Here is a 17,399-nt window from a genome sequence, read left to right as displayed (position 1 = left end):
GCCAGGAGATGTAGAGACAGGTGGCAGCTGGGGAAAGCTTTGGAAGGAGAGGATACCGGGCAGCTTGGAGGAAGGATTCGGTTGCACTTAGCTGAATGGATTTCCAACATTCAGATTGAAAGAAGAGATTAAAGTCCAAAGTCTACCTCAAGTCCTCAAAGGCCCTCTACACACAAGGATTCCTCATTTCCTTCTTAAACAGACTCCAGTATTCCCAATAGGGATATTAAACAGAAAACAGGTAATTCTTCAAGCTACAGGAAAACCCTATCAGTAATCAGAATTCTTTAGCTTCCAGTAAGCACAAGAAAACTACGAACCAATGAGAATGAACGCCATGGCTATAATGAAAGTGAGGAAGTATCCCCTCAGGGGTTCATTGTTTTTTCCATATCCTTTTGCAAAGAACTGCAGGGCTTTGTAGATGTTGTCCTTGCACAGAGCCTAATGGAAAAAGAAGAGGAGAAATTCGTCATTTATATCTATGCCCAGTCATTCTCCCTAGGTGATTCAAACAAGAAGATTCGGAGAAAGATGAAGTGATACACAGCATGGGCACAAGTCAACACTGCACTCTATCATTCTTTGTATTATTTCACTCGATCTCCACTGCGTGGCAGACAGCATTCGAACCAGATGCAAACGTTAAACTGTTTCAGAAAATGATGGACAATGATTGCTGGTGAGAACGAATATTTCAGCTTGATCCACCACCAGTGGAAACAGACGTAGGGAGAAGCAACGTGCTCTTGGCCCGTATCACCTGGAACACTTTGGGTGCGCTGACGAGGGAGGCCAAGGCTGAGGAGAGCGTTGCAGAAAAGATACCAGCCGTGATGAGGGGGCCAAACCCGGACACCATGCTCATGACCTTGAGAAAAGACGTTCGAGTGAGGAGACTCATCCAACAGACAGTTCAAAAACAAACAAACAAAGCCAACATCTCGTGCAAATGTTTCCCTTCCACTTTCCGTGATTTGGAATCTCCTTTATAAGCTAATTGCTTCTGACCGGGTTCCCGCCCCTGCTTCATTCTCAAGTTCTTTAGTATTTGGTTTTTTTTTTTTTTTTTAATGGAAATGGCCATTTTGTCGTTGTTTATAAAAATAGGAAATGCTCACCACAATACATCCAGAAGATACTGGAAAGACTAAAGAAGGAAACGGTTTCAAGGACTTTGACATTTCCCCCCTTCGTTGTGGGCATATGTCTCTTTGATGATGGGAAATTCTATTGAGCAGAAAGTGGTATTTTAATAAGGTTTGGGGAGGGCTCAGCTGTTTACCAGTCTTTTGAAAAGCTTTTGCCTTTCTTCCTCCTGCACATAGAGCCTTTTCAAACCTTTGCTTTCTCTGTGCTCATTAAATATAATTCTAGATCTGAGACATCATGAGATTCTATCAATTTAAGCCATGTTTTGGAATAATAACTTCAGCTGAGTTAATTTCTCTTGGCTGGTTGTTAAAATAGATGAATGAAGCCTTCATGACAAATTTACCTCTCCCTCCGCTCGCCAATCATTCGGACAAATTGATGTTTCAAGTTCCAAGTTTTCCCAACTTCCCTTGTTCCATCCCCCTCATTTACCTCCCCGTCTGCCAGTCACAATTTCCCTCTTGGCCTTGTTTTCCAGTCACTCCAGGACCATATCAGGGGCTTTCCCAAAACTGAGATCCACGCACAAAGTACATTCCAAATACTAACACTCTAAGTCTCTCCTTTTTGCTACCATGAAATCTTGCACCAATGATTAGAAGATGCAATATGTCAGGTGATCATCTTTCCCTGGTGATGCAATTCATACAACCACCTATTCTCTCCCCACCACAGTAAATGTGACCCCAGGATTTGCCGCCCAGTAATGTCTACAGGGCTCCCTTCCGTCATGCATGAATTGTTCCTTGCTGAATTCAAATGGACCAATAATCAATGAGTTTCAAAGTCAGAAGTTTCATTATTCTACATGTGACATTCTACAAATGAAAACAATAGCAATACACATTTTTTTTTCTCTTCAAACCTGGAAATTGTTCATCAGCCCATATTGACATGGTTCATGTCGACATCTTGAGAAGTCATAGCCCAACCCACAGGCTGCTGAACCATTGCAGTTCATTCCAGAAATGATGGTGTCATTCATGTTCCCGGTGGCGTCTCGGACCACACAGGCCCCTGGGGAAACAACCGTGGCTCATCAGTTCTTTAAAAGGGTTCTGCTCCATGGGGTTTTCTCCCGAAAACATAGCTTACTTTGAGTCTGAGTAGGTCTACTGCCATCCTCTCTTCCCATCCTGGGGACATGGTGCCTGGAGGTTCCCATCCTCAGAGGCTCGAGAGCGCCCCCTGTCTCTGACAGTCTGCCACTACCACTGCCTTGGGGAGTTTAGGTCCAAGCTCTCACCTACAACTTTGTAATACAGACACTTGGGGGTTGGAACTCTCCATCCCTGACTTTCTGAAATGCTCACGGCAGTGCTTTGCACATAATATTTAAATCATATAGCTGGCTTGGTGTTACTGACTAGGTATTTTTCAGGTAGAAGGATTTATTTCCTCATCTGTGAGAGAACTAAGGGATGGCATTATTGAATTCCGACAATTAAGAGAACTGAGCCCTTGTTTTCAACTGATGGTAGTCCTTGCATAATTTTTTAAACAGTTATAATTCCACTTTCTATAGAATTTTAAGGGTTTAAATAATAAAGAAAATGGGGATAAAATATTGAGATTTCCTTGGTAATATTAATGGTCAAATAATATTCTATCAAATATCAGTTTATTCCATTACTTTTATCCATTTTGCTATTTCTGTTATTTTACATTATAAACATTCTATGATGAACATCTTTGTGCACAATTTTTTTCTTCTCTATTTCGAAATATTTCTCTGGGATAGATTCCTAGAAATGGAGTTATGAACTTTTTAAAGATCCTAGATATATATATATATATTTTTAAACAGACTTTCCTTATGAAGTTTGTAACCATAATCTCTGCCACTATGTATTTGATAGGACTACTGAAATATATGAATATATGTGGGAAATATGTAGGAACTTTTCTGAATTACCTTCAGGATAAATATTTCACAAACTAAATCCCAATAAAACTGTTCACTTTGCTTTTCAAACTTCGGCTGGTCTGAGTTTTCATTCCTTGCTAATAACTTTAAGAGAGGTCCCAGTGACAGGTACTAATGGGAACCCTCAGTTTTATCCATGGAATTCATATCCTGTGAATCTGTAAAAGACTTAAAAACAATAGGATCTTCGAGTTGGAAGAGTCATTTAAGATAATCAGTACAGGAATCCTGCTTACATAGCCTTGAGGCCTCCTAGCCTCTGCTTAAACAGTTGAAATTATGAATGTTGGTTACCAAGCAAAACCATCTGCTCCAGATTTTACCTTTTGCATTGTTCATTTCTGTGGAGCTGACTTTTTGGAATCATATATTTTGGCTTCTGCATAATACAACTCCCTCAATTTCCATGAAGCCAAGCCATGAGCCATAACTTGCACTAATGACAGGCCATGGACCCCATGACTATTCTCCTCGCCAGGGAAAAATACAGAAACAGAATTTTCCCCCAGGCAAAAACTGGAAGAATCTCTGAAATCAGGTCTATAACTTTACTCATTCCTTCATTTTTACATTGTATGAGATAGGAAACCATTTGGGAAATTTTCCTTAAGGTGATTTCAATGTCATTTAAAAATGTGTCAATTTTCTAAAGTATTGGAATAAAATCTTTTTACATGTAACTAAACTTGGAAATGCCACAGCAATATAGCTAACATTATCCAATTTCCTCAAATAAGAGACAGTGAGAGAAACGAGAATCTAAGTTAACTGTCTTTGCTTTTCTCTCCAGAAACCAAGGTAAGATAAATGCACTCCCCAATTTCCTTTAAGCAGAGTACAATTGGGATGTGCCCTTCGGTAAAATGGTCATTCGGGCTTCAGCAGTGGGGAGCTATATTCCCTAGTGTGCACAGAAAAGAGTTTTCTTCTCCGAATGTTCCACGTTTCTTCCTCTCCTACTATGGCATAAGCAGGAGGTGACCCCCAGCCAGGAGGAGGTGTGGCTGCAGGTAGCAGGTGGAACGCAAGTCAGCTTAGGAACAGCAGGTGCAGCCCCGTATTTTCTGCTTCCTGAGCAATGTGGGGGCTGACCACCCACCCTGCTGGCAGCTGAGTCTTGTTCTGATTTCTTGCCAACTGGTGACAGTGACATTTCCCTATTAAGGACAGTTGTGCAAGGAGGAGATAGAGCCATCAATTCTATGCCTTTCATACATACCTAAGGCTTTTGTTTTTGTTTTTGTTTTGTTTCTGGCTTCTTTTCTCTTGCTCTGTTTCTCACCTGCCTCCCAGGGCAAGGGAGGTGGATGCTGGGAGTGGTGGCTTCTTTGGCAGTGGGATTATCACCTAGTGTAGCCAACTGGGATTCTCTTTGTGTTCAGGTAGAATGACAGTCCAATGAACTCTACCCTAGCCCTGACCCAGAGACACCTGTATTACAGCTTACCTGCATTCGAACCCCTAAAGCACCCAGGAAGGGAATTAAAAATGTTGTCTTTTGAAAAAACTTTCTACTTACGATGCACTAAAAGCTCACTGGACATGAAGGACAATCAGACTCCTTGTAATTCTGGCATTCTGACACCAGAGACATACAACTTACCTACACAAATAGCAACTCCTATGTAGGCGACGGTGGTGATGAAAATGGCCAGCATGGTTCCTCTGGGGATGGCATCTTGGGGATCCTTTGAAGAAATAACACGGTGGGATGAAGAGACAGGGTGGTGTAAGAAACAGAAATGACTTGGCGCTGTTACCGTATTTCAAATGTTTGGGCTACCCTTCCTGAGGCAGGTTCGGAAGAAAAGATTAAGCAATGGCAAAGTGGTAAGCCTGAGTTTTTTTTGGACAAATAACAGGTGTTCGGGGTAAGCCTGAGTTCTTTTTGGACAAATAACAGGTGTTCGGGGTAAATAAAGAAATTTCTAGAACTTTGCGCTGAATAGAAGAGATCTCTAACTGTCCAGGACAGAGTTCTTATAGAAAAGTAGACCAGTTAGCTCACTCATTAATGCATCGCCCTCCCCTTTATCTCCTGTGAATTTCATGCGGGTATATCAAATCTTAAAGCATTAGGGGAAAGACACAAACACGCCCTACACATTGATGCACCTTGAAAATATCCGTGTGTGGGTATAGTTTTGTACTGAGCTTAGGCTTGCCTTAAAAAAAAATAACTTTGAAGCAAAAAGGATGATCTACTAAGTTCTCCAATCCCTCAAATTTCCCGTTTGGAATCTAGTTCAGGAATGACTGCAGTGAGAGATCGTTAATTTCCATAAGTAGGCATAAAGAAAGAGGCAAATTTAAGCTAATACCAGAAAATGGGCTTTTCTTTTCCTTATGCATGTATATAAATTCACTGGGCTGAGCTCACATCATATATAATATACCATTTTATATCCTACAATGGGGCTAAATCATAGCATAATCAATTTCCAAGCAGCATAACTGCTTAATAATTGAATTCAGCTTAACAGGGATTATTAAATGAAGATTTCAATGTATTCTTGCTTATACAAGACAGTGCCTGGCATATAGTAGGAGTCAATAAATATTGAATCGAGGGAGGCACAATCTCAGTAGATATTAGTTCCCCCAGCAGAGGACCTGAGATGTATCAATACAAATAAGCCATAGATGCAGTCAAAGTTTGAGCTTTTTTGTTTCTGTTTTTAACTTAAATCTGCTGATCAAATCCATCAGAGAGGCCAACTTATGATAAATTTCCACCCCAACAGCTGGAAATTACTATACAAGCGAATCTGCCCTTAATGGGGGTAAGTCAGCCCTATGGAGCCACTCTGTGGTCATTGATTCCTTCCCACTCTTCTAGGAATATTTGCATATAGGGTGGTTCTGCTGCATACATAACTAGCCTCCTCTTCCAAACCATTGTCTGCAAAAGTGATTTTGCCTAATGCGTGCAGTTGAACAGCACATCGAAGGAAGAAGAAGGTAACTGTGGCTGAAATGGGCCCCCCTTAATCTCCCAATTCAAGGTTAGTTTCAAGTTTTATTTTATTAACTATTTCTTGTAATCTGAGTGAAATGGGAAGATTAAATTAAATGAGAAGAAAGGAAATATATATAAAGATAAGAGGTGTGAAGGCGGAAGGGAGTCATGTACCTCAAACATGAAAACTTAGTTATTACGTAGAACTGCCTGCTACAAACTCTGAAATTACTTACTCAGAATTTACATGAGGGTCAGACTTGACCCAATATAAATTAGGATGTCAGTATCTCAATGTAGGATCATATATTCACACTGTCTGCTCTGGCTCCCCTTCCCCTAAACAGAGACCAGGACTTTGACAAATTCTTAGGTTTCACTCTAAATGTTAATTTCCATCTCCCCAGCTGTAACCTAAAAATCTAACCTTCCTTCACCTTTCTTTATTAGATGTTATATGTTTTTTCTTAAGACAGAATACACAAGCAATCTGTTAGGTTATTGTTTTTTGAGCGTCGACCACATCCTAATCTTGCATCTTGCACATGATTCTGTTCCTGCTTCTCATGAAATCAGAGGGATTAAGTCTGTCTTCGCCTTAGACCGTGAGCAACTGGAAGGGAGGACTGAGCTCTTCCTTGCTTCCCCAGTGCCTGGCGTCAGCAGGCATTCTGTAAGTGTCGGCTGAGCTGAACTGACGACTAAGTATCTAATACGAACTTGTTTCTAAGGAAAGAACAATATTCTTTCATTTAAATGTGTGTTTACAGTTTGCAAAACTTTCGATCAGTGACCTCTGACACTTCCAAACCTGAAAAGCCGGCAGCTCCACCTCCATAGCTAAGTTTCGTTAAGCGGTGAAACTTAACTACTAGAATCATTTTGAACAAGTTATTTAGTTTTCTGAGCCTTCGCCTAATCTATTTTATGCCAGATCTCAGCTCAAGAATTTAACATAGCACTGTGGTCCCTAATATGACAAATGGAAGTGCCTTTATTCATTCACTCAATAAATATTTATTGATAGCTTCCTAGCTGTGAGGAGGCATCAGTGAATAGAACCAAAGCCAGGTCCCCACTCTCACGGACTTACATCCCAGGGTAAGCACCTCTTGCTCCGGTCCCACCAATGGAGATTTCCCCTTATAAGGTCATCCGGCCTCGTCAGGGCTTCTCCAGGTAAACTGTGAGGGATCCCTTAGTGGTTCCTGTATCTCCTTGCCTGACTGTTCTTTTGTCTTCTCTACCTGGAATACCCTTATATTTTCTCACCAATAGTCAGCACTGAGCTTTTGCTCTAAGTTCACACTTCAAAGTAACGTCCCTGAGGAAATCATCCCGGACTTAACAATTATCTGTTTATTATGTTTATCTCACAATTTATTTAGACAGTACATATGATTTTCACTTATACATGTCTCTTCATGTCTCTTACAAATATTTCTTGTCTTCCAAATTTGTTTATGAATGTATTGAGGTGAAACTTGTGTCTTCTTTTTTGTATACGGTAGGGACTCTTTACTCTCCCCTAATATCCATTCCCACCTTCCTCCTTTTGAAACAAGAATTCCCCAAGATTCTAGGCACATGGCTGCCCAGATAGAGACTACATTTCCCAGCCCTCTTTGTAACTAGGCAAGGTCACAGAGACTAAATTCTGGCCAATGGAATGGCAGCAGAAGTAATACATGCAAGCTCCAGGAATTGCTTGCCCTCTATTCCTTACTCCTCTTCCTGTGGGCTGGAACATGATCTTGGAAGTGACCAGTCATCTTGGACCTTGCAGGTAAGGGCAAATCCTAAGGGAGTGGTAAATCAAGAGAGGTCATATGGGATCCTAGGCTACCATTTGGAGTAGACTTTCCTTATTCCACTGCATGGCCTATGAGCTCAGATTTTTATCCACTAGAAAAATAAACTTCTATTTTGTTTAGGTCACTGCTACCAGTCTTTTATAAAACATTCAAACCAATATTCTAACATAGCGCTCCTTACAGTACTGAACATAAAGTAATATGAATGCAGTGCTAAATAAATACCAATTAAACGAGTGAATGTATCTCTGAATTTAATGACATAAAAATTCACTAATAAATTGATTTTTGGGGGGAGTGAGTGGGGTGTTTAGTTTTGTTTTCTTTTTCCTGGATGTTATGTGGTTTTGTTCCTTAGGTGTTTAAAAAAAGAAAGGTTGGTGCCGATATTTTTTTCACTGAGCTATATTCATTTTGTTGGAAATGTTATACACTGTTAATATTCTCTATCCTTCCCATATCACTGAATAAAACTTTGGAATGGACTATCTGAAGTAGAATGGTCTGGCATTAAAAATTTTGGCATTAAAAGAGAGAACTTTGAAATACTGGGGACCCTTCCAGAAATTTTGGTTTTACCGTCAGTAGAGAACTATGGTCACTGTTGACCTCTATAGCTCGCGGGGCTCACCAACAGCACCACCGCTTCCCGGGATTACAAAAGCAGAGCCAAACAACATACCTCTAAGTCTCCCGAGATGTTGGCACCAGCAAGAATTCCAGTAGCTGCTGGGAAAAAAATGGCAAAGACAGAGAAGAAGCCTTCACCTTTCGTGAAGCTTGGCCCAAAATTTTCCGCAAATATTGATGCTGCAACACAAATAATGAGAATATTATCATGCAGACTTTCTTTACAGAAAAGGAGATACAGTTACCTTTAGCTTCTATCAATGTATCATGGTCCCTATATTCTATATGTATCAAGGTCCCTATATTCAATGTATATTCTATATGTATCAAGGTCCCTATATTCAATGTATCAAGGTCCCTATATTCTAAATGGAATGAGTTTGAAGATGTTGGCATACTCTTGATGAGCCTCGTGTCAATATTTGCCAACAGTATATGTATGTATCACAAGGCTTTGGGTCTCTAGAACAGCTTTGAAAAATTTTTTGTGCCCACAGAGACCCAGGCCTCCTGACTGTTTTGAATCTAGAAGACTGAAAAAGAGGGAAATGGAGAATTTTTCCCATGACCATGCTGGCGTATTCACAAATATACCACACATACACTGCCCTCCTCATACACAACTTCTTTCTTATGTGAATAAATACTCTTACCAACACACAGTTTTTCTTTTTTTTTTTTTTAAGATTTTATTTATTTATTTGACAGAGATAGAGACAGCCAGCGAGAGAGGGAACACAAGCAGGGGGAATGGGAGAGGAAGAAGCAGGCTCATAGTGGAAGAGCCTGATGTGGGGCTCGATCCCATAACGCCGGGATCACGCTCTGAGCCGAAGGCAGACGCTTAACCGCTGTGCCACCCAGGCGCCCCAACACAGTTTTTCTATGCTTATTTTTTTAAATTGTAGGAGCAACTTGTGGGTGAAACTATCTTAAAATTTTGCTACTTATGTTCTAACTTTCCCACCCCCTTTTTTTAATGAACTTTTTTTTTCTATTTTTTTTTAAGATTTTATTTATTTATTCGACAGAGATAGAGACAGCCAGCGAGAGAGGGAACACAAGCAGGGGGAGTGGGAGAGGAAGAAGCAGGCTCATAGCGGAGGAGCCTGATGTGGGGCTCAATCCCAGAACTCCGGGATCACGCCCTGAGCCAAAGGCAGACGCTTAACGACTGTGCCACCCAGGCACCCCAACTTTCCCACTCCTTGCTCCCAGTAGATTTTAAATTCTATACCAAATTTTCCTATATAGGAGAATAATACTAGCAAGGAACTTTAGTCATAAAATAATACTATCCCGTGGGGTCTCAACAAATTACTTAAATGAGAAGGGAACAATGTCGAAGAAACACAGAACAGGAGGGAAGAAAAACGCAAACAAAAGAATCTGGGATGATGCAAAAACAAGGAAAGAAAATTTAAGTCATCAGAAAAAATACAGTAGGAGCTAGAAGGAGGGAAAAGCACAGAAAGGAAAAGGGTGTTGACATGCAAAGCAAACAAGACAAAATTTACAAAGAAAAAGAATCAGGAAGAAAGAGGTGATCTGATACCAAAAGAAAACAGACACTAACAACTGAATAAATGAAGAAGGGAAATATTTTTTAAGTTTCAGCAGTGGATTCTTGAGTAAGCTTGAGTGGAAAACTAGGAAGGTGTGCATACGTGGAGTAGAATTTCATGCTTGGTGACATCCGCTCAGGATGCCATGCCAACTCCTACAATCGTTTGTGCTTGAAAACCGGACAGTGATACGTAACTAAGTAATGCTAGAGATAAGCGAGGTGCAGAAAAGTTTATCAGGGGGGCACCTGGCTGGCTCCGGAGGTGGTGCGTATGACTCTTGATTTTCAGATTGTGAGTCTGAGCCCCATGTTGGGTGTAGAGATTACTTAAAAGTAAAATCTTAAAAAGAAAGAAAGAAAGAAAGAAAGAAAGAAAGAAAGAAAGAAAGAAAGAAAGAAAGAAAGAAAGAAAGAAAGAAAGAAAAAGTCTAACAGGAAAATGGCCATGTTTGGCTTTAGCGTTCTCAAGGGTTGAACAAATTGTCCAAACTATGTTCTCTTTCCTTGCACGTACAACTCTACTTCTACTATTTGACGGAAACAACGATTTGTCCCACCCTTGAAGGTTTTCAAAGCACTCTTGCATTCACTATTTTATTTACTTCTCGAAAATCCCCTCAGGAAGCTGTTATCACCCACACTTCAGCAGGGAAATTTGAGCCCCAAACATGTTCGGCGACCGGTCTAGCTGCTAAGCATCAGGGTTGAGACTTACTCTGGATCTCCTGAGTCCAAACCCAGGCTCTTCCCTGGATCACACTGGGATTCAAATGGTTGCCTTGGGGGTCACAGGGGTGGTGATGGAGGCGGGCAGTGGAGAACCATTGATTGCAAAGCAACTCCTTTGTCAGACGTACCTTGGTAGTTAAAGAAACCTCTGGACTTCTTCTCGTTGTTGGATGGAATGACGGTTCCGATGAAGAAGTTTGCAATAGCAATGAGGAGAATGACCAAAAGTATCACCTGAGCCTGGAATGGCAAAGTAAAAGGAGACCAACTTAGAATTACTTAACAACTTTTTACATAATTACAAAAGTCATGTCCACTGAAAGTCCACTGGACAAAGACTCTATCCGGTTATTCTGATTAAAACTACTACGCAGAGGGGCGCCTGGGTGGCACAGCGGTTAAGCGTCTGCCTTCAGCTCAGGGCGTCATCCCGGCGTTATGGGATCGAGCCCCACATCAGGCTCTTCCGCTATGAGCCTGCTTCTTCCTCTCCCACTCCCCCTGCTTGTGTTCCCTCTCTCGCTGGCTATCTCTGTTAAATAAATAAATAAAATCTTAAAAAAAAAAAAAAAACTACTACCCAGAGTAAGTAATAGTGTATCTTATAGAATGGCATCTTAACAAGCCTTATCTGACCTGAGTGTAGAAGTTACATTTTTAAAGGGAGCACGTGCTTGGGGACTTGAACATTCCAAGTACTAGGTGAGTAACTTACTGCAGTGCCCTTAGGAATATAAATGGAGCTCAAAGTTTTATCGCTGATAGAATTATTTCTTTTCTAGGCAGAGTGCCTATGGATTCTTTCCTTTCCCAGGAAATGCAACAGGAGTTGCATTAATAACACAAGAATTCATAGAGTTCCCATGATGCCTCGTGCACCTGATGTTGGGCCACCAGTGTGCGCCCAGCACAAGCGGTTTGCAATATTGACCAATCAAATTGTCTTTCTTTATCCCCCTTCTCCCCCTGCGGACATTTCAAGGGTCTATTTCTTGGCATTCCCATATGCTGTTCCCTCTGTAGGGAATGCACTTCTCCCTGCTCTTTACTTAACTATTTCCTTCTTCTCTTCCTTTAAGTCTTAGTCACTTAGAGAGGACTTTCTTGACTACTGAATCTAAATAAGAACAGCTAACATTCACTGAGGGCTTAACAATAACAGACAGGGGGCGCCTGGGTGGCACAGCAGTTAAGCTTCTGCCTTCGGCTCAGGGCGTTATCCCGGAATTTCGGGATCGAGTCCCACATCGGGCTCCTCCGCTGGGAGCCTGCTTCTTCCTCTCCCACTCCTCCTGCTTGTGTTCCCTCTCTCGCTGGCTGTCTCTATCTTCGTCGAATTAATAAATAAAATCTTAAAAAAACAAAAACAGACAGATTTCACTTTACCAGTATTCTTTCAGATGAATAATACCACCAATAACAAAGTAGGTAATATTGTTATCATCATTTTAAAGATAAAGAAACTGAGGCACAGAGAGGTTAGGCAACTTTCTCAAGGTCATACAGATGTAAACCAGATTCAAATCCAGGTGCTGTGGCAACAGAGCTCTCCCACTCCCCCTGCTTGTGTTCCCTCTCTCGCTGGCTGTCCTTATAAGTAGAGCGCCCTTATTTTCTATCTGAGTGCCCTGTTTATAGCACCTTCACAATTTACCATTCTATATTTACTTGTTTATCTACTTGATCATTATTCATATCCCCATGGACCATATGTTCAACTAGGGGCAGGATTGTGCCTGTTTGGGTCATCACTGAATATCCGGTATCTAGCAGAATGCCCAGCACATAATAAGCACTGAATTAATTTTTGTTTAATGTGTGAATGCATAATCCACAAATAAACACTGTATAGGAATGTTTCTCATTGCCTCATGGAGGTGGGTGGGTTTGGCCACTTTTCAATCTTTGGTGACCTCTTGAGGTCGAGGTACCGTATCTCCAGGCACTTAAAACCAGTTGCAATTATACCAGTCACTGTAGAGTTATAAATCAGATAAAAGACACGCTCCTGTCATTCAGAAATTTACTGTATTCCTCCTAGTTAAATTCAGATATTGTCTAGTTCCAGGACTTACTCCCGAAGTACCTCGTCTCGGGGGAGAGTGATAGTTTCTGACTCTATTCCCACTCCCATCACATGTGGGAGAAGCCCATTTCCTATGGGCTTCAGCACCCACAGTCAGCTGGAAAATGGGACACCAGGGGTGGGACTGAGACACACAGGTTTCTAGCATGGACTGTTGCTATGATCTTAAGAGGTCTGGGTGTGAAGATGGCAGCAACCGTGGTGTCTCTGTCACGATGATGACAGCACAAAGAAGGACAAAGTGCAGGCCCAATCATGTGACATATGAGTGGGGAGTCATGACTGCCTGGACCTTGTGTTTGGAGGGCTTGGGGCTCCCCCAGTGCTAACGTGCAACCTTCGCCATAGCAAGTAATAATAGCAATTCCTTTTGAATATGGGGTTTGTTCTATTCCTGCAATTTGGTCAAGACCCGAGCAGCAGTGGTTGATAACATTATTTTCAGAAAATCACCTTTGCTTCCCATTCCATTCCAGCTACTGAAATTCCTAAAAGGATCACCACTGTGATGGAGCCTATTATCCGGATGTCGTTGGTTGGATCCACCATCATTGAATTGCTCTCCTGGAACAACAGCAAAAAGCACTAAAATGGTTAGAGACAGAGCTTTTTCTGGTCTGTATGTCGTATTGTAGAATTGAACAGTAAGACGAAATACTGTGGGGGGCGCCTGGGTGGCACAGCGGTTAAGCGTCTGCCTTCGACCCAGGGCGTGATCCCGGTGTTATGGGATCGAGCCCCACATCAGGCTCCTCCGCTATGAGCCTGCTTCTTCCTCTCCCACTCCCCCTGCTTGTGTTCCCTCTCTCGCTGGCTGTCTCTGTCTGTCGAATAAATAAATAAAATCTTTAAAAAAAAGAAGAAGAAGAAATACTGTGCGCTAATGACCATATGGAATAATAGAAAAACGAGGTGCTCCTAAATCAGAGATTGGCATTCTTTTGTCCTATAATAATAGGCCGTGGGTAGCCAAGGCTAGGAGCTGGAAATTCTAGATGCTCATTCTAGTCACAGCTTTTAAAGCTATTGTGGCACTGAGGTAAGTATGTGCACATGTAAATACAATGTTTTGTTTCAGAAGAATGACTATTTTTGTGTGTCAGGGGGAATCTTAGAGAAATCAAAATGAGTGGTTTTCAATGTGAATATCGGAAAATAAGCGTTATTCAATTAAACAACAAACTCCATAAACCAGATCACACATTTCTTGAAGATCACATAGTTTATGAACTGTATAATCCACTCCTTTACTCACCTAATTTTCAAATAAAGATACTGTTACTAATCGAATTCAGGGAATGCTATCACTACCATGAAAGGAGAAGTTAGTTCACGTACCAGCTAGTTAACATGCTCACAGACAGACTGACTAGTCGTGCCTAAACTAGGAAATGCTTAGTTTTCTGCAGTGAGTTGCTCTAATGTTTGAACTGTCTTTCCCTTTGGAAATCTATAACCACAGTAGTAATCTTGCTGCTGATAATAGCACCCATTATCTTTCGTTTCATATTTTACACAGTATTTCATGTACATTATTTCATCTGTTCTATACCTCATTTCTATGAAACACATAGAACAGTATTATTAGCCCCTATGATAGATTTGAGAAACAACGTTCAGGTGACCAAAGGGACTGGCCCAGAATCTCTCAGGTGATAAATATGAGAGCCAGGATTCCGAGGTAGTTCTGATGCTAAGCTTAGAGCTCTTTCAACTGTATCCAGCTTCCACATTCTACAGAATAAATCTATTTCCTCTCATCTTGCCATAATGATATCCCCTCGTGCCCTGAAAAGGCAAATTGAACCAAATTATCTTACTTGGCTGAAGAAAAGAAAAACTTTTAATTACCTTAAGAAGATCTACCACTGTTTCAGCAAATCCCACCACATACATAGCAACAGCCACTGCATTGGCAAAAGCAAAGATCAAGCCTATAGACCCACCGAACTCGGGCCCTAAGCTTCTGGAAATAAGGTAGTAGGCCCCACCTAAAACAAAAAATGAACATGCTTTACTCTGAGGAACTGCTACGGGACCTGCGTAAGTTCTACGACCAAATAATTTTGCATAATTTTTATTCTAATAAAAAATTGCAACTTCCTAATAATTTTAAGAATCTTGTATCACTTTAATAAGTTAGCCAGGCTTTCTTTGTACTCTGAGAACGATAATAAAACACAATAGAATTATCCTTAGTAACTTCTGATTTATGGAAACCCAATTGTGTACAAATGTTTCAAATAAGACTACAGGAAACTTTACCAAAACAAAATGCTTTGCCTTCTAAAAGAACTCAGTGGCGAGTTCAAATCCATAACGTAACCAAAGTAAAATTTTATATTTGAAATTTCCAGGAACAGGCGGGCCTAGGCAGAAGATGAAGTAGGTGAAGTTTGATTATCATTGCCATCCTAACTTCCTTTCTGGTATACTTTTCTGGTATATATTTGCTGCATAAAAAGTTATCTGTATATAGGGCCACCGGGTGGTGCAGTCGACTGAGCTCCAACTTTTGGTTTCGGCTCAGGTCCTGGTCTCAGGGTCTTGGGATTGAGCCCCACGTTGGGCTCTGCTCTCAGCTCGGAGTCTGCTTAAGTTTCTCTCTCCCTCTTCCCTTCCCCTCCAAATAAATAAATAAATCTTAAAAAAGAAAAGGTATCTGTATAGTGCTACATTATTATCCACTCTATAAATTGGAATTGGTTCTTTATGTTTTTAGCTCAAGAAGGCATGATTATTGCCAAATACTCATATGTGTATGGGGGTGGCGAATGGAAGAAAGGTAGGGAGGGTTTGGAACAATTGCTTCTCCTTTGGACTTTGAAAAGATAGTTCTCTACGTGGCCGTCAATTTCTTTCTGTGCACATGAAAGACTGAGCCGCCCTGGTTACTCCTAGACGGTAGTGAGAGCAGGTAAAAAAGCCCGGGTGGTGAGAGGCCTAGGTAGCCAGACACTGTGCCAGACCACAGGAAACTAATGACTTCCTGTACTGAGCCAGTCTTAGAGGTGGGCGGAATTGGTAGGGGAATGACACTAAACAACACATCTCAGAACAAAACAAAACAAAACAACACCTATCTTTACTGAAAAGGAATTTCCCCCACGGTAGTAACTCCTTGGGTTAAAGGGTCAAAGCTCTCCTTAGAAATGTAGCAATTATCTGGGTGGAGCAAATCCCCATTATCTCCTTTGTCCAGACGACATTAAACAAATGAGCTAGCCAGTTACTTCGGCTTGGTCAAAATGAGAGAGGGAGAGGGGAAGCTGGGAGAGGAGGTGTGTCTGTGGGAGGAAGGGTGCTCTTAGAGGGCCCTGGGCAGTATGGTGACTACATAATACAATAAAAAACATTAAAATAAAAAAATAAAAAGAAGGCCCTGGGTAGGGAAACCTGGATGAGGTACCCATGTTGCGGCCCCAGGAGCCAAAGAGAATGGGAGAGGGAGGACGAGGAATTAGAGCAACAATGATAAATCTCACCCTCTTCATTTTCAGCCTAGACCTGCTTATTCCTGGATGATTTAAAAGTAATTCTTTGTTCTGTTTAGTTGTTTCTATTTTCTTTTAAAGGATCTTCTCAGGCCTGTGGGCCACTGGCAGCGTCGTGTTGGGGTGAACTCTGAGCGCTTACTAAGTGGGAAATGTCAGCTGGGGTGCTGAGTGGGCCTGGGAGAGGGCCAGCAGGGCCCAGCCAAGGCACAAAGAAACCATATATTTTACTGTAATTATTTATGCCTTCTTTCTAGACACCTGGTCACTCTCCATAAACATGTTTAATCACAGGAAATGGGTCAAAGAAAACCTTCTGGAGATCTCTTAATTTTAATTGAGAGAATTTTGCCTTGATGTTTAAATTTGGGTTAGTTCATTTTGCTTTAAGGCTTTGGGGACTAGTCATGAATATGCAAATTTTACTTCCCACATTAAACCAACTATAGACATTACTCTGTAACCGAAGCTTGTAGTCATAAGTAAACGAACGGCTTACCTCCTCTTACTACTCCGTTTGTGCAAATAGCGGACATAGAAATACCTGTGAGTGTTGTCACCACCACACTCAGGCCAATGATGATGACTCCGAGACCTGCAAAATCCCCCAAGAAAGGTGTTTGGCTCCGGTAGGTCAAGAAGTCACCAGCCCTTGAGGAGGCCGAGGAGGCAGCAGTCTGAGTCTTGTCACAGAAGGCTCCGTCTCCCCATGAAAAACCTGAAATGTTCTAAAAGATCCCAGTCCATGAAGATCTCGGAAACACACCTGAAATGTACTAAACTTTAAAACTGAAGCCACGTCCAGGAATTATTTCCCCAGAGACACCGGCAAGGGGCTTGCAGACTGGCCTGAAAAAGAAAACATTCCCCGGAGGAATGTGAACACCTGCAAACCATGAGCTGCCATGTGCCCGAGATGGCCATTAGAGGCGATCCCGCAGCTGAGTGGCGCGGACCAGGGCTGAACTCACGGTACCTGTGGTTTCCTTCTGCATTCGGCTCACTTACACAGTTTACCAGGCGTCAAGAACAGGCGGC

The 17,399-nt window shown here is 41.6% G+C and overlaps 1 protein-coding gene across 5 annotated transcripts in view; it reads right to left on the bottom strand.

The window, feature by feature from the left end:
* Positions 1-17,399, bottom strand: part of SLC12A1 (solute carrier family 12 member 1) — an 85,945-nt gene that overhangs the window by 50,408 nt on the left and 18,138 nt on the right. For 3 of the 5 annotated variants that reach the window (XM_045812146.2, XM_045812144.2, XM_045812147.2), the window contains 8 exons: positions 14,719-14,858; positions 13,321-13,431; positions 10,910-11,021; positions 8,538-8,665; positions 4,686-4,770; positions 2,021-2,172; positions 764-871; positions 321-444 (listed from right to left, as the gene is read on the bottom strand). In XM_045812146.2, the coding sequence (XP_045668102.2) occupies positions 321-444; positions 764-871; positions 2,021-2,172; positions 4,686-4,770; positions 8,538-8,665; positions 10,910-11,021; positions 13,321-13,431; positions 14,719-14,858 (960 nt within the window). Of the gene's footprint in view, positions 1-320; positions 445-763; positions 872-2,020; positions 2,173-4,685; positions 4,771-8,537; positions 8,666-10,909; positions 11,022-13,320; positions 13,432-14,718; positions 14,859-16,860; positions 16,957-17,399 lie in introns of all 5 variants that reach the window. The other 2 variants (XM_087859111.1, XM_045812145.2) reach the window with 1 other exon arrangement.

Source organism: Ursus americanus, chromosome 36 (genome assembly GCF_024610735.1).
Source record: "Ursus americanus isolate L20-20 chromosome 36, mUrsAme1.1.p, whole genome shotgun sequence".
NCBI classification, from domain to species: Eukaryota; Metazoa; Chordata; class Mammalia; order Carnivora; family Ursidae; genus Ursus; species Ursus americanus.
Note: the sequence above shows the minus strand (reverse complement) of the source record. Positions and strands in the feature narration are given on the sequence as shown.